The sequence below is a fragment of the Oncorhynchus tshawytscha genome, linkage group LG09 (genome assembly GCF_018296145.1).
Source record: "Oncorhynchus tshawytscha isolate Ot180627B linkage group LG09, Otsh_v2.0, whole genome shotgun sequence".
Taxonomy (NCBI): Eukaryota; Metazoa; Chordata; class Actinopteri; order Salmoniformes; family Salmonidae; genus Oncorhynchus; species Oncorhynchus tshawytscha.
In genome coordinates, this window is record NC_056437.1 from 31,849,988 (window position 1) to 31,873,087 (window position 23,100).

General features: G+C 41.9%; 1 protein-coding gene across 2 annotated transcripts; it reads right to left on the minus strand.

Moving 5' to 3' along the window:
* Positions 1 to 1,218: 1,218 nt before the first annotated feature.
* On the minus strand, positions 1,219 to 21,996 carry LOC112257813 (SAM domain-containing protein SAMSN-1). 2 transcript variants are annotated; one of them, XM_024431679.2, is made up of 9 exons: positions 21,602 to 21,996; positions 19,240 to 19,291; positions 17,351 to 17,431; positions 16,959 to 17,093; positions 10,468 to 10,603; positions 8,733 to 8,884; positions 8,267 to 8,476; positions 7,889 to 8,039; positions 1,219 to 2,228 (listed from the first exon to the last, which is right to left on the minus strand). In XM_024431679.2, exons 1-9 carry the CDS (start codon positions 21,787 to 21,789, stop codon positions 2,044 to 2,046), a joined length of 1,290 nt encoding a protein of 429 aa, XP_024287447.1. In that variant the 5' UTR covers positions 21,790 to 21,996; the 3' UTR covers positions 1,219 to 2,043. The 2 variants fall into 2 exon arrangements, with proteins under 2 accessions (XP_024287447.1, XP_042182751.1); XM_042326817.1 differs by lacking the exon at positions 21,602 to 21,996 and adding an exon at positions 19,694 to 19,841.
* Positions 21,997 to 23,100: the final 1,104 nt, after the last annotated feature.

Genomic DNA, 23,100 nt, shown 5'->3' on the forward strand with positions numbered 1-23,100 from the left:
TATATCCACATCATTTTTCTTCCTTATGATGCCATGCATTTTGTGGAGTGCACCAGTCCCTCCTGCAGCAAAGCACCCCCACAACATGATGCTGCCACCCTTGGTCATTATGGCCAAACAGTTCTATTTTTGTTTCATCAGACCAGAGGACATTTCTACAAAAAGTATGATCTTTGTCCCCATGTGCAGTTACAAACCGTAATCTGGCATTTTTATGGTGGTTTTGGAGCAGTGGCTTCTTCCTTGCTGAGTGGCCTTTCAGGTTATGTCGATATAGGACTCGTTTTACTGTGGATATAGATACTTTTTTACCTGTTTCCTCCAGCATCTTCACAAGGTCCTTTGCTGTTGTTCTGGGATTGATTTGCACTTTTCGCACCAAAGTACGTTCATCTCTAGGAGACAGAACGTGTCTCCTTCCTGAGCGGTATGACGGCTGCGTGGTCCCATGGTGTATATACTTGCATACTATTGTTTGTACAGATGAACGTGGTACCTTCAGGCGTTTGGAAATTGCTCCCAAGGATGAACCAGACTTGTGGAGGTCTGCAATTTTTTTTCTGAGGTCTTGGCTGATTTTCCCCAAATGTCAAGCAAAGACGCACTGAGTTTGAAGGTATACCTTGAAATACATCCACAGGTACACCTCCAATTGACTCAATTGATGTCAATTAGCCTATCAGAAGCTTCTAAAGACGTGACATTTTCTGGAATTTTCCAAGCTGTTTAAAGGCACAATCAACTAAGTGTATGTAAACTTCTGACCCACTGGAATTTTGATACTGTGAATTATAAGTGAAATAATCTGTCTGTGAACAATTGTTGGCAAAAATTACTTGTATCATGCACAAAAGTAGATGTCTTAACCGACTTGTCGAAAATATAGTTTGTTAACAAGAAATTTGTGGAGTGGTTGAAAAATGAGTTTTAATGACTCCAACCTAAGTGTATGTAAACTTCCGACTTCAACTGTATATGTTGCCATTACTTCTGCTGGTTGTTCTTCTCATCGAAACTTCAGCCCAAAATGATTTTGCCCTGTGTGCCATTCTCACCATAAATGATTTAACAGCTGCATTTCAATAATACATTTGTGTAACAATTGCTTTAATGAAGGAGAGCATTCAAGAAACTGACAGTATGCTACTCACTCTCAAAGCACTTTAACAAAATGTTAAATAATACCATAAATGAAAACCGTAAGATACAGTACAAAAATCCTTTAAACCCTCATTTAATCAACAAGCTCTCGCAGTCGCACATCAGAATTAGACGTTCATCCATGTTTCTCAATCACATTTTGAAGTTATTCCAAACATCAAACGTCAAAGTGTTTAGTTACTTCTCTGTATAATTCCAAGGTAAAATTTTAGGTATTAACTCTGAAGTCTTAAGGTTAGGCATGAACACCAAATGGTTATGGTAAGGGTTAAGGTTACGGATAGGCTTAAAGCAAAATATCAAAAACAACTTTCTATTGCTGGATTCAAACATGCAGCCTTTGGAGCCACAGGCAGATGCTTACGCACATCTGCCATACCTGTCCACAATACCTACTTAAAGATAACAGCACTTACTGTTGCCCCTAGAGCCAGTTTCCACGTCCTCTCCCGACCTCCTCAGACATGTATGGACATTGAATACTGACTTGTATCATGGGTGACCTGCCTGTATTTAATCTCTCCCATTTCCACAGGCACCTCTTGTACTGTACACCCACACACAGTAAAGTTGACATTGCACATTGTGCTAAAAACAAAGCCTAGCCCACTGTTATGATTTCACAGGTCCAATGTCAGTGATTTGAAAGGCTTGGGATACATCATCATTAACATTTACAAACCAGCAGCCAATCCAACTCACTAGAATAGGAAATTGTGTACAGTAGCTTCATGCATAACAATTGCAGTGCCAGCCGCATAGGCTACAGATACTACATGCAGTATGAAAGCAAAGAGGAGTGCTCTTGTAATGCAGAAAAGGGCTTTCACATTAGATCACGATCTGGGTGAATTGCATTGACCCACATCGATCATTTTTAGGTTAGGTCTGAGCCATGGGAGGATGATGGTGCAGTGCTGGCAGGTGGATGTCTGTCTCCTTGCTGTTGTCTGAGCAGTCCAAAGGGATGTAACAGCCAGAGTCTCTGGGGCAGTCGGTCAGGTCCGCTTTAACACTCTCAGTCGGGGACTTGGCATCCTGGTTTAACTCTCCCTCCTGACCATCACCTAGAATGGAATGGGTATGGGGGCTTTGAGAACTTGTATTCAAAAGTAATGGCCACAGATATGCTCCCACAATATCAGAGTAGCAGAAATAACTTTTTTCATAGTTTCCTCTTTCCCCCCCAACCCCCGAAATATGCCTATTGTAGCTGGATGTTTGATCTGTATGTAGGCTGTGAAAGCTGTGAGACCATGTTACATTTGCTTACCGCAGCGAAAAGTGAAGTTCAAAAGATAAAAAGGTTTGCATAAGCTTGAAAAACATGACAGATAAGCTAGTGTAGCGCCCATACCACAGTGTCTTACCTCTGAAAATGACATTTCCTGTTAATAGCTTGTCTTGTCTTGTACCACTCAATGTAGTTTCCTGACTCTGCCTTTCCTTTCATGTCCTTCTAGTAACTGTCTCTTTACAGCCTGTAAGCAGTGTTTTGTGTATTTGCAGTGTATATAGATTATGTATACAGTACCAGTCAAACGTTTGGACACACCTACTCATTCAAGGGTTTTTCTTTATTTTTACTATTTTCTACATTGTAGAATAATAGTGAAGACATCAATACTATGAAATAACACATATGGAATCATGTAGTAACCAACAAAGTTTTAAACAAATAAAAATATATTCTTTGCCTTGATGACAGATCACCTGGAATGCTTTTCTAACAGTCTTGAAGGAGTTCCCACATATGCTGAGCACTTGTTGGCTGCTTTTCCTTCACACTGCAGTCCAACTCATCCCAAACCATCTCAATTGGGTTGAGGTCGGGTGATTGTGGAGGCCAGGTCATCTGATGTAGCACTCCATCACTCTCCTTCTTGGTCAAATAGCCCCTACACAGCCTGTAGGTGTGTTGGGCCATTGTCCTGTTTCAAAACAAATGATAGTCCCACTAAGTGCAAACTGGATGGGATGGCATATCGCTGCAGAAAGCTGTAAAGCTGAATTCTAAATAAATTATTACAGACAGTGTCACCAGCAAAGCAACCCCACACAATCACACATCCTCCTTCCTGCTTCACGGTGGGAACCACATGCAGAGGTCATCCGTTCACCTACTCTGCGTCTCACAAAGACATAACAGTTGTAACCAAAAATCTCAGATTTGGACTCATCAGACCAAAGCACACATTTCCACTGGGTCTAATGTCCATTGCTCGTGTTTCTTGGCCCGAGCAAGTCTCTTCTTATTATTGGTGTCCTTTAGTAGTGGTTTCCTTGCAGCAATTAGACCACGAAGGCCTAATTCATGACGTCTCCTCTGAACAGTTTATGTTGAGATGTGTCTGTTACTTGAACTCTGAAGCATTTATTTGGGCTGCAATTTCTGAGGCTGTTAACTCTAAGGAACTTATCGTCTGCAGCAGAGGTAACTCTGGGATTTCCTTTCCTGTGGCGGTCCTCATGAGAGCCAGTTTCATCATAGTACTTGATGGTTTTGCGATTGCACTTGAAGAAACTTTCAAAGTTCTTGAAATGTTCCGTATTGACTGACCTTCATGTCTTAAAGTAATGATCGACTGTCATCGCTTATTTGAGCTGTTCTTGCCATAATATGGACTTGGTCTTGTACCAAATAGCTATCTTCTGTATACCCCCTACCTTGTCACAACACAACTGATTGGCTCAAACACGTTAAGAAGAACATAAATTCCACAAATTAACTTTTAACCAGGCACAACTGTTAATTGAAATGCATTCCAGGTGACTGCCTCATGAAGCTGGTTGAGAGAATACCAAAAGTCTGCAAAGCTGTCATCAAGGCAAGGGGTGGTAACTTTGAAGAAACTCATAAAATATATTTTGATTTGTTTCACACTTTTTTGGTTATTCAATTATTCCATGTGTTATCTCATAGTTTATGTCTTCACTATTATTCTACAATGTATGGAAAAATAAAGAATTGTCCTTGAATGAGTAGGTGTCCAAATTTTTGACTGGTACTGTTTAGTATAACACATCTTTAGCTATCCATGGCCAGTACAAGATGGCTGATATCCTGTTATTTACACACACTGTGAGGTGAACACAATTAATGTTACATTCTGAAGTTCACTTCTTGCAGTGATATTACTTTGTTAATACAGACAGTCTTTACTGGGTCTTCTATATGAATTCAATTACTTTCTGACTGAACCCCTTTTGATTTGAATGAAACCCTCCATCAATAAATACATAAAATAGGATCTAAGCTACAACATATATTATGATCAAGAAAAACATCTAGATCTGGCAATATTAGATCATTGATGTGAAAGCATAATCCTTGCTCCGGCCAAAAGCTATGCGACGCCCACAAACATTAGCCTTATTCAGAATGTATTAAAAATATATATTAACTCAGCAATCTACACACAATACCCCATAATGACAAAGTGAAAACAGTTGTTTAGACATTTTTGTAAATCTCTTAAAAATAAAAAACAGAAATACCTTATTTACATAAGTATTCAGACCCTTTGCTATTAGCCTTGAAATTGAGCTCAGGTGCATCCTGTTTTTTCTACAGCTTGATTGGAGTCCACCTGTCGTAAATTCAATTGATTGGAAAGGTACCCACCTGTCTATATAAGGTCCCACAGTTGACAGTGCATGTCAGAGGAAAAACCAACCCATGAGGTTGAAGGAATTGTCCATAGTGCTCTGAGACAAGATTGTGTCGAGGCACAGATCTGGGGAAAGTTACTAAAAAATGTCTGCAGCATTGAAGGTCCCCAAGAACAGTGTGGCCTCCATCATTCTTAAATTGAAGAAGTTTGGAACCACCAAGACTCTTCCTAGAGCTGGCTGCCCGGCCAAACTGAGCAATCGTGGAAGAGCCTTGGTCAGGGAGGTGACCAAGGCTCCAGAGTTCCTCTGTGGAGATGGGAGAACCTTCCAGAAGGACAACCATCTCTGCAGCACTCCACCAATCAGGCCTTTATGGTAGATTGGCCAGACAAAAGCCACTCGTCAGCAAAAGGCACATGACAGCCCACTTGGAGTTTGCCAAGAAGCACCTTAAAGACTCTCCGACCATGAGAAACAAGATTCTCTGGTTACCAATATTTAACTCTTTGGCCTGAATGCCAAACGTCACGTTTGGAGGAAAACTGGCACCATCCCGAAGGTGAAGCATGGTGGTGGCAGCATCATGCTGTGGGGATGTTTTTTAGCGGCAGGGACTGGGAGACTTGTCAGAATCAACAGAAAGATGAATGGAGCAAAGTACAGAGAGATCCTTGATAAAAACCTGCTCCAGAGTGCTCAGGACCTCAGACTGGGGTGAAGGTGTACCTTCCAACAGGTCAACGACCCTAAGCACACAGCCAAGATAACGCAGGAGTGATTTTGGGACAAGTCTCTGAATGTGCTTGAGTGGCCCAGCCAGAGCCTGGTCTTGAACCCGATCAAACATCTCTGGAGAGACCTGAAAATAGGTGTGCAGCTATGCTCCCCATCCAACATGACAGAGCTTGAGAGGATCTGCAGAGAAGAATTTGAGAAACTCCCCAAATACAGGTGTGCCAATCTTGTAGCGTCATACCCAAGAAGAACCGAGGCTGTAATCGTTGCCAAGGGTGCTTCAACAAAGTACTGAGTAAATGGTCTGAATACTTATGTAAATGTGATATTTCAGTTTCTATTTTTTTTTTTTAAACAAATTTAAAAAAGAACTGTATATGCTTTGTCATTGTGGGGTATCGTGTGTAGATTGATAAGGAAAAATAAACAATGCAATCAATTTTATAATAAGGCTGTAAAGTAACAAAATATGGAAAAAGTCAAGGGGTCTGAATACTCTCCGAATGCACTATATGTAGCGAACGTCAGAGCAGCGAAATAATTCAGTTTGAGTCATCAGGCAAGGGGTTTGCAATGGGGTCAACTTTGAGCACCTCTATTTTCTTTTGGCATTCAGGTCCAAAAAGTAACTTTCTTACTACTTCTACCATGATGTGAAAAACTCACTTTCATAAACTCACTTTCTTACTAATTTTACTTCCAGATGTGAAAAACTCACTTTCATAAGTGGAACTGCAAGTTCCCAAATTCCCAATCACATGTGAAAATGTTGAAAATGCAAATTATATTAAGAAAACTTCTCACTTTCACATGTGGCAGTGAAACACTGTTACTCTCCTTGCACATTACTACTTAGCCTACCTGAGCATTATCATTTCAGGTGTGTTAAAGGTAATTTATTATTTCTGAGCCATTCATTCAGACTGTTACTGCTGCAGGCGCATGCCTCTCTTCTTCATACGTTGGTCAGTGACCATTGGAAGATACCGAATGAAAATAACAGGTAAAATAGCTCTCTGTGTCTCCAAATTCTATCCTGTTTTACGGTTTCTACGCAAGGTTACATTTTCAAAATCTAGAGATAACTTATAAATTGAAAATGAAAGTTTAGAAAAGGTGAGAAAAAAGGTGAGATTTTTACCATTTACATGAGTTTAGTAGCTAGCTAACTAACTTTTGTATGCAAGTCAATGAGAAAAAGATGGCGTCTCAGATGACTCCTTATTTATCTTGTTTAACATGTAAACATTTTGTTAATCAGTTAACTCAAGTTAACTTTGTCATTTTATTGTGATTAATCACATTGTCTGAAACCATTCAAAATACACTGAAAACATCCAAAATACATAATCTATACAGCTAAAAACAACAATGCAATCTCAAAACAAGTTAACATTGAGGTTAAAGAAAGTGTGCTCATCAAATAACCTAATTTTGCTAAATGTTACTTTGAACAAACTCAAGACGTTAACATTCTTAGTCCTTTTTTATTAAAAAATATCGTAAATTTGTGCAAATTCTGAATTTGCGATTAATCTGGATTAATCAGCAAATCCTGTGATAAACTTGATTAAAATGTTTTATCGTTTGACAGCCCTAGTTAAAATTTACATTAAAATGGCAAAAAAGGAACATGTGAAAGTGTAGCAGACATGACTTGTCATGGTTGCTTTTGCTGATGGTCATGTGATGAGGTAGCCCCCTCTGCAACTTCAACATTCGTGTTGACCCTCTTAGTCTAATGGTCAACACGTTGGCTTCACTTGTGGGAGACCTGGGTTCTAATCCTGCCAGTTCTAAAAGTACATGTGAAATGTTGGGAAACCACATGTCTGTGTCATGAAAAATTGTCATGTGGAACTTCACATGTGTATATGCAAACCACATGTGATTTGTTCTCGTGAAATTCCATGTGAAATGTCACGTGTCCACAAACCCAGTGTTTTTTCTCATGTGTTTTTATTAAGGGTATCCTGTTATCATTAGCCTCTTTACCTGTGTACCTGATACCACAGCCCTGATACAGCACATCTGCTGATGGTATGCCCTTCCTTACCTGCTTTGGCGATCTTTTGTCAGAACTAACACTATTGCGCATCACCTAAGACCTAGGTGTTGTCTTAAGTGCCTTTTTTAACTGTATTTTACCTTTATTTAACTAGGCATGTCAGTTAAGAACAAATTCTTATTTTTAATGACAGCCTAGGAACAGTGGGTTAACTGCCTTGTTCAGCCGACAGATTTGTACCTTGTCAGATCGGGGATTTCGGTTTGCAACCTTCCGGTTACTAGTCCAACGTTCTAACCACTAGGCTACGCTGCCACCCTTTGCATTCCACCTGGAAATTTAAGTAGGAGGAAGACTACCCTAACTCACTTTGGGGTTCTTGGAGACACTCGATGGCTGCCATGAGAAGATGTCTGTGTTCAGGATCAGTCACATTGAGTTCCATCAGATACTTCTCCTTCAGCTCTTTCAGGTCATCTACTGTTTGATAGCCATTCAGGAGCAGTGAAGAGGCATACTCCTACAATACATATAAACAATACCAATCTGTAAGCAAGTCGCCATGTTGCAATAAAAAACGCAACTAAATTGACATTGACATCAGAAACATATTGTTCCCTAAAGATGCAATTTATCTGGGGATTTTTTCCAAAGAATCCAGGGAACCTGTTTTTTTGCGAGGGATTATTTGTAACCACTTTGAGGAGAGAGACAGAGAAGAGAGGGAGAAAGAGAGAGTCAGTCTACCTCCAGATTGAGGCGCTCTAGGAGCTCCTGTAGCGTTTTGGGACGGGGTCTCCTGCTCCTCATGTGTGTCCTCGTCTTCTGAGGCAGTTCAGGAACCTTCTCTACTATGAGGTCCACGTAGATGAACTTAAAGTTTCCCACCTTGTTGTTCAGCATGCCTGTCCATATACCCATAGGAGGCTTGCTGATTATCTCAATCACATCCCCCACCTGAAAGAAGAATTGGTCCTTTTACTTGAGAAATACTGTACATGTAATAGATCAACACAGCCTGCTTTGCAAGACATTGGCTCGATCTCAACTGTTTAAAAATCCAGGAAGATGTGTGGAAGGACAGGTTTGACATTTGAGAAAGAGGCAGTCTATAACTATTCATCATAATATGTTATATTATTCTACATTCACAGCAATATTTCAGTCAGTCAGGAATCAGGATACAACTAGTTTAGTCAAGTAGGCTAATTACCTTAAGTTTAAGTGATTCCGTGTCGTACGGACTGGGGACAAAGTCTGTGTGGACCCGGGCTCTGCCACAGAACTGGCCTGTGTAGGGCAGCACCTCATCCAGCCTCAGACTGTCTCTGTTACTGAAGCCATCTGACCCGCTGGTCAACCCACCTGGGGAGCAGCACACAACACAGTTTGATTGGTAGGAGACCGACATCATGATGTTTGGCTTCACATCAGTATTTACAAAGACAAAGACAAATGTGTTACATAGGGCATTTTGGGTACTGTAGTACATCATGCTACATAGTGAGGGAGTTTCCTGCTCCTAGATGAGGATTTATGGTCTAATCGTAGCCTACTTGCTGATTTGAACATTTAAATTATGAAAGGTATGGCAGTGAGTTAAACATTGACAGTTTAGACTTTTGACTGTGATTATGTTTGTCAGGCATCCTTGTTTGGTTAATCAAGGTGCAACAACATGCCTTAGTACAGTTGAAGTCGGAAGTTTACATAGACCTTAGCCAAATACATTTAAACGCAGTTTTCACAATTCCTGACATTTAATCCTAGTAAAAATTTCCTGTCTTAGGTCAGCTAGGATCACCACTTTATTTTAAGAATGTGAAATGTCAGAATAATAGTAGAGAAAATGATTAATTTCAGCTTTTATTTCTTTCATCAGAAGTTTACATACACTCAATTAGTATTTGGTAGCATTGCCTTTAAATTGTTTAACTTGGGTCAAACATTTAAGGGTAGCCTTCCACAAGCTTCCCACAATAAGTTGGGTGAATTTTGGCCCATTGACTGAGTCAGGTTTGTAGACCTCCTTGCTCGCACACAGCAGTGGCTTCTTTCTTGCTGAGCGGCCTTTCAGGTTATGTCGATATAGGACTCGTGTTACTGTGGATATAGATACTTTTGTATCTGTTTCCTCCAGCATCTTCACAAGGTCCTTCGCTGTTGTTCTGGGATTGATTCTCACGTTTCGCACCAAAGTACGTTCATCTCTAGGAGACAGAACGCGTCTCCTTTCTGAGTGGTATGATGTCTGCGTGGTCCCATGGTGTTTATACTTGCATACTATTGTTTGTACAGATGAACGTGGTAACTTCAGGCGTTTTGAAATTGCTGCCAAGGATGAACCAGACTTGTGGAGGTCTACTGTTTTTTTCTGAGGTCTTGGCTGATTTCTTTTGCTTTTGCCATGATGTCAAGTAAAGAGGCACTGGGTTTGAAGGTAGGCCTTGAAATACATCCACAGGTACACCTCCAATTGACTCAATTGATGTCAATTAGCCTATCAGAAGCTTCTAAAGCCATGACATCATTTTCTGGAACTTTCCAAGCTATTTAAAGGCACAGTCAACTTAGTGTATGTAAACTTCTGACCCACTGGAATTGTGATGCAGTGAATTGTAAGTGAAATAATCTGTCTGTAAACAATTGTTGGCAAAAAATTACGTGTCATGCACAAAGTAGATGTCCTAACCGACTTGCCAAAACTATCGTTTTTATTAACAAAAAATGTGTGGAGTGGTTTGAAAACAAGTTTTAATGACTCCAACCTAAGTGTATGTAAACTTCCGACTTCAACTGTAGATTGGGTTCCATACTTAGATTTTTATCAACCACAATGTGTAGCATGCTTTACTGTAATGCAGAGTAAGCGAAAATTGCATTAGTAGAGAGTGAAAGGGAACTTAATTAGTTCAGTAAGGTCTTGGCTGTGTGCCCAATGAGCTTACTGAAATTGCTGTGTCCACTGTTGAGACCGTAGAGACTTTCAAGGGAGTGACTGGACACTCTGTGTCCTTTTGGAAATGAATGGACACCATTAACAATATCCCCTCTTCCTTCTTCATCTCTCTCTGTCCCGTCAACCTACACAGTAAAAAACAACAGATAAGGTCACGTTTTATTATTTTCTTTGCCCTCCTTTTCTTATGCTGTCACTCCCCATCTCATCTTATCTCACAGCGTGGTAGTTGAGGAGGAAGAACAGGAAAAAGCCAAACCAATCAGAGGGCTGGGTCAGGCCAGGGCTCTAAGCTATTCCGTGTTTAATTTCTCATGTGCCAAAGCTGCTCAGTATCCCAGGCAGTTTATGTAAGGCCACAGAAGAGCTCCTCTCCTCTCTTCTGCCAAGAGTCCTTAATCCACACAGAGCTGCCTTACCATTTATTACTGAGACTTGACATGGCCAGGAAGTGTGTGTCATCTACCATAGGCTCTGACTGTACCTCCCTGGTCCTCTCTGTGAGAGAAGAGTTGCTTCTTTTTAGCTCCACAAATCGCTTGGTGACGCTTTGATTTGTTTTGACTCAGTGATGTTTAGACATGTTGGTTGTCATGACACTCCCTTTTAGGGTGAGGATCATAGCCCTCTCTCTCACTCTCTCTCCCACCAAAGGTTTATGAAGGTCATAAATACCTAAAAAATCTTTACCACACTCGGGCCAAAATGAAGGTTGAGAATCCCTTTGTTACCACAGAGAAAGACTTTGCAGTATGGTAACCTCAAAAGGTTGAATAATGTAGCAATATTTCAGTATTCCAACCAGTTGAAATTTTCCGTGGGTACTTAAAGAACAATCGTGTCGAATTCCTTACTAATTTGTCATGTAACTACCACGGCAGAACAACATAACTGTTTCTCTGAATGTGTATATTTCCCAGTTTCCAGATTTACATCTCAACATTGTATAAAATTACTGATTGAGTATGGGACTACTTTTGAAAATATTAAATGTGATGTTAGCCTTCTAAATTAGAGAGGTTTTTCATGTAAAGTTTTAACTAGTCAGTGACTACACCCCGTGAGCACAGACATTTACATCGGTGTCATGGAACACCCCCTTTTCTACTCCAGAATAAAATGACTTGTGACAAAATGTACATTTGGTCAAGACATCGCCGGGATAGGTTCCCCATGTTGAAATGGCTACTACTCTAGACCAAAACATGCCAGGTGATGCTGGTGTGTGAAGAGGTTCAAACTACTCTGGTGACCAGGAAACTTGGAAGCTGTCGCTACATGTTGAAATGGTTGGCAACTCTACCAAAGAACAAGACCAGAGAACATGGAGATCATTCCCAAGTTGATATGGCTAAGAAATCTACAAACTAAAGAACAATTATTCAGGCTGCAGCTGTTTAAGTACTTTAGTCTGGTAAACGCAACTGGTCGAACGACCGAATGGTACTCTGACATATCCATTACAACAAGCTACAACTCCGAAAGACTTTGATCTCTGGTGGTCAAACCAGAGACTTTCTGTCAACAATCTATCCAGCAGACGGACCGGCGATCGCAGAGAGGGACAACAAAGGCATACACTCATAAATAAGTAAATTCCTATTTATTTTTGAATGAGCGGTTGTTCATGTTCAAAGTATAAGCATTTCCATGAGTGTAGTGTCGTGTATGTAGGGGGGTCCACTCTGAGTTTCCAACTCTTGAGCTGGCCCCACCCTTTTTCTTTGTCTACAAAGCCGTCATATCGGCTTAGCGCACTTGGGACTTTTCAGTGTATCATGTCAGTAACCAATGTAAAACTATTGTGTGTGTTTATGTAATTCTGCGATTGATTAGTTAGTAAATAAATAATTAAGCCAATTTGTATATCGCTGATTCATGATTTATTTTAGGGTTCGTGCAGATATCCAAGGGTTTGCGACTTTCAGGAATGAGACTAAAGAGGTAACAATACATTAATAGAAGACTGTAATCAATAAGATAATAAAATATCTGAAGAGTTATATTCGGGAAATTGAAACTCTATAAACAACATTTTCCCTTGGTGCCCCGACTTCCGAGTTAATTTAAATTACAGGATTAGTTTGATCACTTAAGGAATAATTACACATAGAGAATTGATTTGATAATATAACAGTCTTCACATTTTTGTATTTATTTTTTATCTATGCAAGTCAGTTAATAAGAACACATTCTTATTTTCAATGACGGCCTAGAAACAGTGGGTTAACTGCCTTGTTCTTTCGGTTACTAGTCCCAACGCTCTAACCACTAGACCGTCCGATGACAGCAAACGCTACGACAAGGTCTTTGGGCTAAAAGCCTGGGAGTAGGCTAACTTGTTCAGAGTGACATGTATTCATGGATGTATTCGTGAAGGGAAGCCAGGCTTACCCAAAAAATGTACCAAGAAAAAATTATGCAGTGCGTATTCAGTGTGTATTGGGGTACCAGCCGGTTCTGGCGCCTTGGCATCAGGGTCAGACCGAGGCTCCTGCGGTGGACGACTGGTTCAGGCGCGCGGAGGAGACATGGGAGGCCGCCCGTGTACACCTCCAGCGAGCCGCGTTTCGCCAGAAAACCAGCACGGACCGTCACCGCATTGAGACTGACTCTCGACCCGAGACCTGCCCCTCCATCTGCTCCTCCTGAAGCTGGGACTGCAGTTTCTGGGGCCCTTCAAAGTCCTGAGGAGGGTGAACGACGTATGTTACAGATTACAGCTTCCCTCTGATTATCGTATTAACCCCTTGTTCCATGTGTCTCTCCTCAGGCCAGTGGTGGCTTGTCCGCTCCAGGATTCTGAGGTGCGAGAGGTCCCTCCTCCCCCTTTGGACATTGTTCGTTCCATCCTGGATTCGAGGTGTCGGGGGGGCCTTCAGTACCTCGTGGAGTGGGAGGGGTACGGAGGAGAGGTGCTGGGTTCCGGTTGCGGATGTTTTGGATCCCGAACTGCTGCGGGAGTTTCACCGTCGCCGGCAGGATCGCCCTGCGCCTCGCCCTCCGGGTCATCCCCGAGGCCAGTGTTGTCGTCCCCGAGGCGCGTCAAGGGGGGGGTACTGTCAGGACTTCTACCGAAGTCGGCTCCTCTCCTTGTTCGGGCGGCGTTCGGCGATCAACGTCACCGGCTTTCTAGCCATCGCCGCTTCATATGTCCATTTGTCTTGTCTTGTTCCCTACACACCTGGTTTTCATTCCGCAATCAATCTACATGTATTTATTCCTCTGTTCCCCATCATGTCTTTGTGTGTAATTGCTCATTGTTAACGGTGTATGTTTACGCACAATACTTTTATAGTTTATATTCCGTGTTTTTGGGAACTTATGTCATTTTTTGTGCCCATTGTTGAATGGAATAAAAGTGCGCCTGTTTACTCTACTCTGCTCTCCTGCACCTGACTTCACCTTCCTTACACAGCCGTAACAATTACAATATAGCAATTAAACACTGGAATGGTAGGATGTGCAGAAGATGAATGTGCAAGTAGAGATACTGGGGTGAAAAGGAGCAAGCTAAATAAATAAATAACAGTATGGGGATGAGGTAGATTGGATGGGCTATTTACAGATGAGCTATGTACAGGTGCAGCGATCTGTGAGCTGCTCTGACAGCTGGTGCATAAAGCTGGTGTGAAAGGTAAGAGTCTCCAGCTTCAGAGATTTTTGCAGTTTGTTACAATCATTGGCAGCAGAGAACTAGAAGCAGAGGCGGCCAAAGGAAGAATTTGCTTTGGGGGTGACCAGTGAGATATGCATGCTGGAGCACGTGCTATGGGTGGGTGCTGCTATGGTGACCAGTGAGCTGGGTTAAGGCGGGGCTTTACCTAGCAGAGACTTGTAGATGACCTGGAGTCAGTGGGTTTGGCGACGAGTATGAAGCGAGGGCCAGCCAACGAGATCATACTGGTCACAGTGGTGGGTAGTATATGGGGCTTTGGTGACAAAACAGATGGCACTGTGATAGACTGCATACAATTTGCTGAGTAGAGTGTTGGAGGCTATTTTGTAAAGGACATCGCCGAAGTCGAGGATCGGTAGGATGGTCAGTTTTACGAGGGTATGTTTGGCAGCATGAGTGAAGGATGCTTTGTGGCGAAATAGGAAGCCAGAGGATTGGAGATGTTTAATGTGAGTCTGGAAGTAGAGTTTACAGTCTAACCAGACACCTAGGTATTTGAAGTTGTCCACATATTCTAAGTCAGAACCGTCCAGAGTAGTGATGCTGGACGGGCGGGCAGGTGCGGGCAGCGATCGGTTGAAGAGCATGCATTTAGTTTTACATGTATTTAAGAGGAGTTGGAGGCCACGGAAGGAGAGTTGTATGGCATTGAAGCTTGTCTGGAGGTTAGTTAGCACAGTGTCCAAAGAGGGGCCAGAAGTATACAGAATGGTGTCGTCTGCATAGAGGTGGATCAAAGAATCACCAGCAGCGAGAGCGACATCATTGATGTATACAGAGAAGAGAGTCGACCCAAGAATTGAACCCTGTGGCACCCCCATAGAGACTGCCAGATGTCCAGACAACAGGCCCTCCGATTTGACATAGCGCACTCTATCGGAGAAGTAGTTGGTGAACCAAGCGAGGCAATCATTTGAGAAACCCAGGCTGTTGAGTATGCCAATAAGAATGTTGTGATTGACGGAGTGAAAACCTTAGCCAGGTCGATGAATACGGCTACACAGTAATGTCTCTTATCGATGGCGGTTATGACATCATTTAGGACCTTGAGCGTGGCTGAGGTGCACCCATGAACAGTTCTGAAACAAGATTGCATAGCGGAGAAGGTACTGTGAGATTCGAAATGGTCGGTAATCTGTTTGTTAACTTGGCTTTCAAAGACCTTAGAAAGACAGGGTAGAAAAGATATAGGTCTGTAGCAGTTTGGGTCTAGAGTGTTACCCCCTTTGAAGAGGGGGATGACTGCGGCAGCTTTCCAATCTATGGGAATCTCAGACGATACGAAAGAGAGGTTGAACAGGCTAGTAATAGGGGTTGCAATAATTTCGGCAGATAATTTTAAAAAGAGAGGGTCCAGATTGTCTAGCCCTGCTGATTTGTAGGGGTCCAGATTTTGCAGCTCTTTCAGAACATCAGCTATCTGGATTTGGGTGAAGGAGAAGTGGGGGAGGTGTGGGCGAGTTACTGTGTGGGAGCGCAGGGCTGTTTACTGGGGTAGGGGTAGCCAGATGGAAAGCATGGCCAGCCGTAGAAAAATGCTTATTGAATTTCTCAATTATTGTGGATTTATCGGTAGAGACAGTGTTTCCTAGCATCAGTGCAGTGGGCAGCTAGGATGAGATGCTCTTATTCTCCATAGACTTTACAGTGTCCCAAATGTTTTTTGAGTTTGTACTACAGGATGCAAATTTCTGTTTGAAAAAGCTAGCCTTAGCTTTCCTAAAAGCCTGTGTATATTGGTTCCTAACTTCCCTAAAAAGTTGCATATCACGGGGGCTGTAAGGTCTACTACACCTGTTGTATTCAGTGCACGTGACAAATCAACTTTGATTTGATTTGGAGGGAGCAAAACATCAGTTTTTGGTTTGGACCGACCACAATCATTTGGAATATCTCTGCACAGCCAAGCGCCTTAACTCCTGGCAGGCCCACTGTTATTCATCAGCTTCAACTTCACAATTTCTTATTGCCCAGGGTCCAATAATGTTAAACCTAACACCCTCTCTTGCCTGTACAGTCCCGCTGCCACCTCCTCTGACTCCGAGACCATCCTCCCTACCTCATGCCTTGCGGCTGCTGTGAGCTGGGGTACTGAGGACCCATGCCAAATCTTTTCAGTCTCCTGAGGGGGAATAGGTTTTGTCGTGCCCTCTTCACGACTGTCTTGGTGTAGTAACTTGGGTTAACTCTCCATGGTTCTAAATCAATAGTTATTTAGTAGTCTGAAAATGTTGGAAACATGATCTTGCTTGACCATGCTGTAGGTCATGTAACTGTTTGTTACATGCAATATACTTTGTTGACTTTATTCTGCTACTGTGTCTTCTTAATGTCTCGGACTTAAACCTATATGTCACGGTCACAAGGCATGTGAACTAACAGGTTACAGAGCGAACAACACAATTATCACAACACAGGTTGTAATATAGCTTTTTTTCTGGCTTGGCTTCCCCAGTGATTTTACCCACACACCACTACTGCTTGTTCATCATAATTTACAGTATAACCCTTTCTTTGCCTGTCATCCTCCTCAGCATCCTCCTGAGAAGCCTTGCACTGTATTAGAACTATATTGTATTATCACTATATTGTATTATCACTGTATTATCAAGGTTCCAGTTCTGTTCCTATAGTTTGTGTGGTCTTAGTATTTTCTACATACTTGCCCATACCTCTGCATTTGGGCATCTGCTTTCTTTTCGTTGAACTTACATTTCACTCTTTTGACTTTTGTCCGAGATCTGTGGTACACTGAATATTGAGGCCTGATCTGTATGACACAATGTGCTCTGCTCACTCACCATTTCCTCTGACAGGGCTTTGGCATAATTCCTGCCCATCCTCTTCATCATCGTCAGTGAGATGGCCTTCATCTTCTTCCCTATACCTCCTGATCTGGTCTGGTCACCACTGTCAACCTGCTCTCCCTCTGCAGACTGCACGCATATTAACACACACATGTTGTTACATAGTTGACATGCTTAAACTACGATACAGCAATATACAAAGGCCAAAGTTAGTGTTTCAAAAATATTGTGTGTTAACATGAAAAAGATGAGCAGAATAAACATGTTGTTTTGTTTCAACAAATGCCAAAAACTAATGTTGAAACAATGAAGAAAGTTTACAGTGTCACTTATAGGGAATTACTGGTTGAAGTAGCCAACAAAAATCAGACAGATGCTTCACGTACCGAAGAATCGCCATTTTCCACTGGCTTCACTGGGGCTGGTTGGTGTCTAAAGGTGTCAAATCGGCCAAAGCTGGTGGAGCGCTGGGTGAGTAGGGAGATTAACGGATTCAAATGTGTTTTGGATGGTAACAGCAGAACAGATGTTGTCTGGCTGCCGTGTTTATGTAGAACTCCGAGCAGTCATGTCTGTAGGCCTATATACCCTGTAAACCATCTAATCTGCTGTTCTTCTGGTCATGTATTTACATAGTATTGTCTGTATTACCATCAGGCTCTATTATGGCATTTTATCCACCGGACTAAGATTTTTCTTAATCTTTTTTTGTACTGAATTGTATCTAATGTTGCATTTGATTAGGGTTGGATTTAATGATGTAACTGCAGTTTCAGTTTGGACTCATGAGCATTGAGAACTACTGTATAGTAATGGATGAGTGCTGAGTGGCGCTCAGCTTCACTGCAGCTAATGAGGTTTGTAAAATTGGGTAGTGTATCAGCTGTTTTCTTCTTGTCATGTCAGTCATTGCAGACCTTGGAGATATATTTGTAACATCAGAAATGTCCAGATCAACTATATCATGTAAGGTAATGTTTTTTTAGCTAGGTTTTTTTACCCACTGATTTTGTTGTCATGTTTGAGTCACTCAGATATCACATGAACACGAATAAGAAATGGCAAAATGTGTAGAATTGCAGGAAATTTGCTTTTAAATGGCAAAGAAAATGACATCTGTCCATTGCAAAATGGATAGAATTGCAGGAAATAAGCTTTAAACCTGTACAATTATCTCTCTGCCAACAAAAAGGGTTTGAACCGTTTGTGCCATGGTCAGTGCTTGTGGCCATAGAGATACACTTGACGTGTGGGGAGAACCACTGTTCTAGCACATTCTAGTCCTCCTGATCTCCCTAAAACCTGTCATCTAATTGAAGATAATCTAATTGAAAGATAATCGGCAAAAGCGTCATTAAAATGGAGAGCGTGTGAAAAGCAATGGTCCGTTGTTCACTGGCGGCCCATTAGATTAATTCTGAGGCTCTCGCCCAACATCTGTTACATTAAACCCTGGCTTGTGGCCCAACACTGACCATCTGACCATTACTGAACCGTGAACCTTGGCCGGCTGCAGTCACCGTCACCTACTGGGGAAAGCTAATGATGTCTAATAGAAATAATGGTCAAATAGCAAGAGCAGCAAATGCTAGTATTGCTTTTATAATGAACTCAAATATTTTGAGTGAATCTTCATCTTTAATATCCTGCCCAGTACATCACTGGGGCCAAGCTTCCTGCAATTCAGGACCTATATAATAGGCAGTGTCAGAGGAAAGCCCATAAAATTGTCAGAGACTCCAGTCACCCAAGTCATAGACTGTTTTCTCTGCTACCTCACGGCAAGCGGTAGCAGAGCACCAAGTCTAGGACCAAAAGGCTCCTTAAGAGCTTCTAACCCCAAGCCATTAGACTGCTGAACAATTAATCAAATGGCCACCGGACTATTACATTGAGCCATATTTAGGCAGCCATATTCTGAGTGTTTTCGTGGGTGATTGTTCCTGTCTTAGTGTTTTGTATTTCACCAGATAGGCTGTTTCGGTTTTCATTATTTCATTTCGTTAGTTTTGTAGTTTCTGTATGTATAGGTTTTCCTTCATTAAAATATATCATGAATCATCATCACGCTGCATTTTGGTCTGATCCTTGTTCTACCTCTTCGTCAGAGGAGATAGAAGAGAGCCATTACAAATACACACAGTTTAAAAATGTCAAGCAAAATGCCCAACCAGTTAGACATATCAAATATTGTTTTTTTGTTATTACATTGGATAGTAGCAAATCGAAAAGCAAATTGTACCCCCCCAAAAACCTGACATTTAAAAGATCTCACCTTTGGTTTTGTCTTGCTCTTTGGGTCTTTGTTTGAGACGTTTGACGGTTTCCTGTGAAGCATTGTGCTGAATCTGAATTACCGCTGTACACTGTTTATTTTGGATCAAAAACAACTGTGCTGTAGCCTATTCGACCAATCATCATATCAACAACCTACTACCCCGCAACAGTTGTGCAGAGCAGGTACATTTCCTCTAAGTCAGGCAGGATGTGACTATATCTACACAGTCTGTTTATCTGTAATCAAAGGCATGAATGTGTTGTACTTTCGTCAACAAGCTGCATAAACTGAAACATCTTCAGTGCACCAAGAAAGCCTCATTGATCAGACTGCTGGATTGTTGTTGTATGGTAAAATAATTTTATGAAAGTTGAAAGACTATTCAATCAATATCACAAACTGCTGCCAACATGACACTTTTTGACAACGCACCAAGTTAAATGCAACTCACTGTAACCAGTAAAACTACTGATGAGGAAGTGGCCAAGAGACTGGTGAACACAGGAAGGGGTGAATTCCACGAATCCTGTATATTGCAGTTTCAGCTCTATTACCTCACTAAGTTAAATCATTGTTAAATGAATACAAAATATACACCCGTTCACATTTTTTTTTGCTCCTACAGATAGTGAGTCACGTGGCCGTGGCTTGCTATATAAAGGCATCAAGGCATTCAGTTACTGTTCGATTGAACGTTAGAATGGGCAAAAAGAGTGACCTAAGCGACTTTGCACGTGGTATGAAACAGATGGCCTCTTTGGCGTTTTACGCATGACAGTGTCTAGGGTTTACCGAGAATGGTGCGACAAACAATTCCTGTGGGCAAAAACACATTGTTAAGGAGAGAGGTCGAAGGAGAATGGCAGGAATTGTGCAAGCTAACAGGCGGGCCACAAATGTCACGGATCCCTCTGGAACTTTCATTATGCACAATTGGCCCCTATTCCCAGTTATTAGTAATTGTATAAGTGTGCCCTTGGTTTACCGGTGTCCTGTCGAATTATTGTTACAATGCCGTTGGTGCGTGTGCTGTGTGTTTTGGCTTTCGTGCCATTGTGGATTTCCCAGATGATTACGGGTCATGTCCCGTGTGTTAATCATTGTGCGCGTGTGTTATTTATTTGAGGTACTCCTCGCTCTTTTGTTTGGTTTTCTACCCTGTGTTTTGTATTGTTTGTTTGGTCTTCGTCCCCGTGCATTTACATGGCATGCCATAATTTGGGTGAAAAAAATATATATATATTACGCATCCCTGCGACCTTTCTCCCGAATCATTCATACCAATGTGACAACAAACAGGCAAATAAGGGTGCAGTACAACAGTGGTGTGCAGAACGGCATCTCGGAATGGACAACTCGTTGGTGCTTGCCATGGATGGGCTATTGCAGCAGACGACCACACCGGGTTCCACTCCCATCAGATAAAAACAAGAAGAAGCGTCTCCAATGAACACGCAATCACCAACACTGGACAATTGAGGAGGGGAAAAACATTGCCTGGTCCAATGAATCCCGGTTCCTGTTCCGTCATGCTGATGGCAGAGTCAGGATTTGGCGTAAGCAGCATGAGTTCATGGACCCATCCTGCCTGGTGTCAATGGTACAGGCTGGTGGTGGTGGTGTAATGGTGTGGGGAATGTTTTCCTGGGACACATTAGGTCCCTTGATACCCATTGAACAATGTTTGAACGCTATACCTTGTAGAATCCATGCCCCAAAGAATTCAGGATGTTCTGGAGGCAAAGGGGGGTCCGACCCGGTAATAGATGGGTGTACCAAATAAACAGGCCTTAAGTTTGCCTTAATAATAATTTTCCCTGTGTAGTGTTCAGTTACAGCAATTATTTTGTATAGAAATCATAATGCTTAATAAAAATGGATATCAATTTATTTGTCAGGGTTAAGTGTGCCCTACAAAGCAATCATTTCTTAGGACACACCAGTCCCACATTGTCCCACAGTACCTCTATCATATCTAGGGTTTCAACTTTTAATAAATTCCCTGGTTTTCAAGAAATCCTGGTTGGAAGATTACAGAGTTCCTGCTTATTCCCACCTGATTCTGGGAATCCTCCAACTGGGATTTTGGGAAAACAAAGGAATTTATTGAAAGTTCCAGGAATTGTGCAACCCTAATTGTAGCTCCTTTAAGTTAGTGTTTCCCAACTCCGGCCCACGATTTCTCACAGCAGTACACATTTTTGTTGTAGCCCTGGACAAAAATACCTGATTCAACTTGTCAAGGGCTTGATGATTAGTTGACAAGTCCAATCAGGTGTGCTTGTACTGTTGTATGTACTTTTGAGGGTACTCGAGGACCGGTTTTGGGACACACCGCTTTAAGTGAACTGTATCTTACCGTGGATTCTGAGATGTCAAGATCTGTGAACACCCATTGGAGCAAGACATCTGGGGGTATCTGTTTGCTGTCCAGTTCCTGGACCAGATTCTCAAAGTTGTCCCAGGCTGTTGCTCGGGGCAGGGTGAAGTCAAAGCCATGGTTCCAGGACTCGCCTGGGGCCTGGTGGCAGGTGTGGTAGGGGACATCCCAGAGTGGAGGGACTTCTGTGGGGCTCCAATGGTGGTTGTGAACCCAAGTGCTCCAAGGTCCTTTCACAACTTTCCCATTGGTCTCCTTAGTCTGCTGCTTCTATGGTGAAGGTTGGGCAGCCTTAGAGATCTTCGTCTCTGTCTTCTTCACCAGCCCGATGCAGGTAATGACAGGACTGTCATTGGCCACCCCACCCCACCCCAAAGGACATTTAAATACCCTGGTTTAAATGAAGATATGGATTTCTCACCCTTCCTGTAGGGTTGTGATAAGTCCATTTGCTGTCATCTAGTGGACATTTTGCTCAATTGCCTTCAGCTATGTTTAGACTGTTGTTGTTCATGTTTTGCTGTGTTCTAGTGTACTATGGAATATGTTGCTTTCTTATTCTTGACACTTCTCCCAGGCATATTTAAGGTTAGAACTACCTTTTAGTGTTCTGATACTTCTAGCTTGAAGTTGTATATTTATGATAACATAGCTACAGTATTTCACCTTTTTAATGTGTATAGTATTGCTTACTAGGTGTATCCAATCAATTTTGTAACCACTCCCTCTTCCAATTAGGGCTAATTGGAAAAGCTGTTCAAAAGAGGACATTGTATTCCTTTTTTTTGTACTCCCTGATGAAGGCCATGCAGCTGAAACGCGTGGGTTTTTAAAAAACGTTGTTTGCCATACTAAAAACGGCATTTGAATTAATTATATGAAGAGCGCCTTGGTCCTCCTTTCTTTTTGATGATTACATTTATGTACAGTAAATTCATAATGTTTGTTTTTCTTATCATTAATACTTAGCTCTAGTATAAGCAAGTGCAAGCAAATGTGCTGCGACGAGGTAGGCCAATGTTTTCTGAACTCTCAAAATGGACAGTGTTAGATTCTAGCTTGAAATGTACTGATTCATGTTGCCATACTAGAACTCATTAATTACTTCACATGTATAAGTAATGTAATGTTGGGGTCAATGTCAATGAAGGGTAGATGGGAACTAGGAATATGGAAAGTCACAGAGCAACACTGAAGAGTTAGAGAGAAAGAGTAAGACTATTCTGTTCCATGTTTCTAAGGAGGGAGGCAAAAGGAAATTGTTAGTCTCTGATCAGGCAGGCCGACTGCAGAACTACTTTAGGGAGGAGTGAGGAATGCATCTCAAGGTCAAATCAACAGATCTGAGAGGGGAGAGGCCCACCACAACGACTTTCCTACTACAGTCCTATCTCACACACACTTCCACAATGGTTTTAGAAACAGTGAGAAGAACCAATTAAATTCATGTCTAGCAAAAGAGATGTATTGGTTTTCTA

Excerpts from the sequence above, each read along its gene's own strand:
- LOC112257813 (XM_024431679.2), bottom strand. The coding sequence starts at position 21,789 with ATGTCCCCTACCACACCTGCCACCAGGCCCCAGGCGAGTCCTGGAACC. Across the intron at positions 19,292-21,601 it reads TTGACATCTCAGAATCCACG|GAAACCGTCAAACGTCTCAA; the intron begins GTAAGATACAGT and ends AATGCTTCACAG. Across the intron at positions 10,604-16,958 it reads AAGCCCTGTCAGAGGAAATG|GTTGACGGGACAGAGAGAGA; the intron begins GTGAGTGAGCAG and ends TTTACTGTGTAG.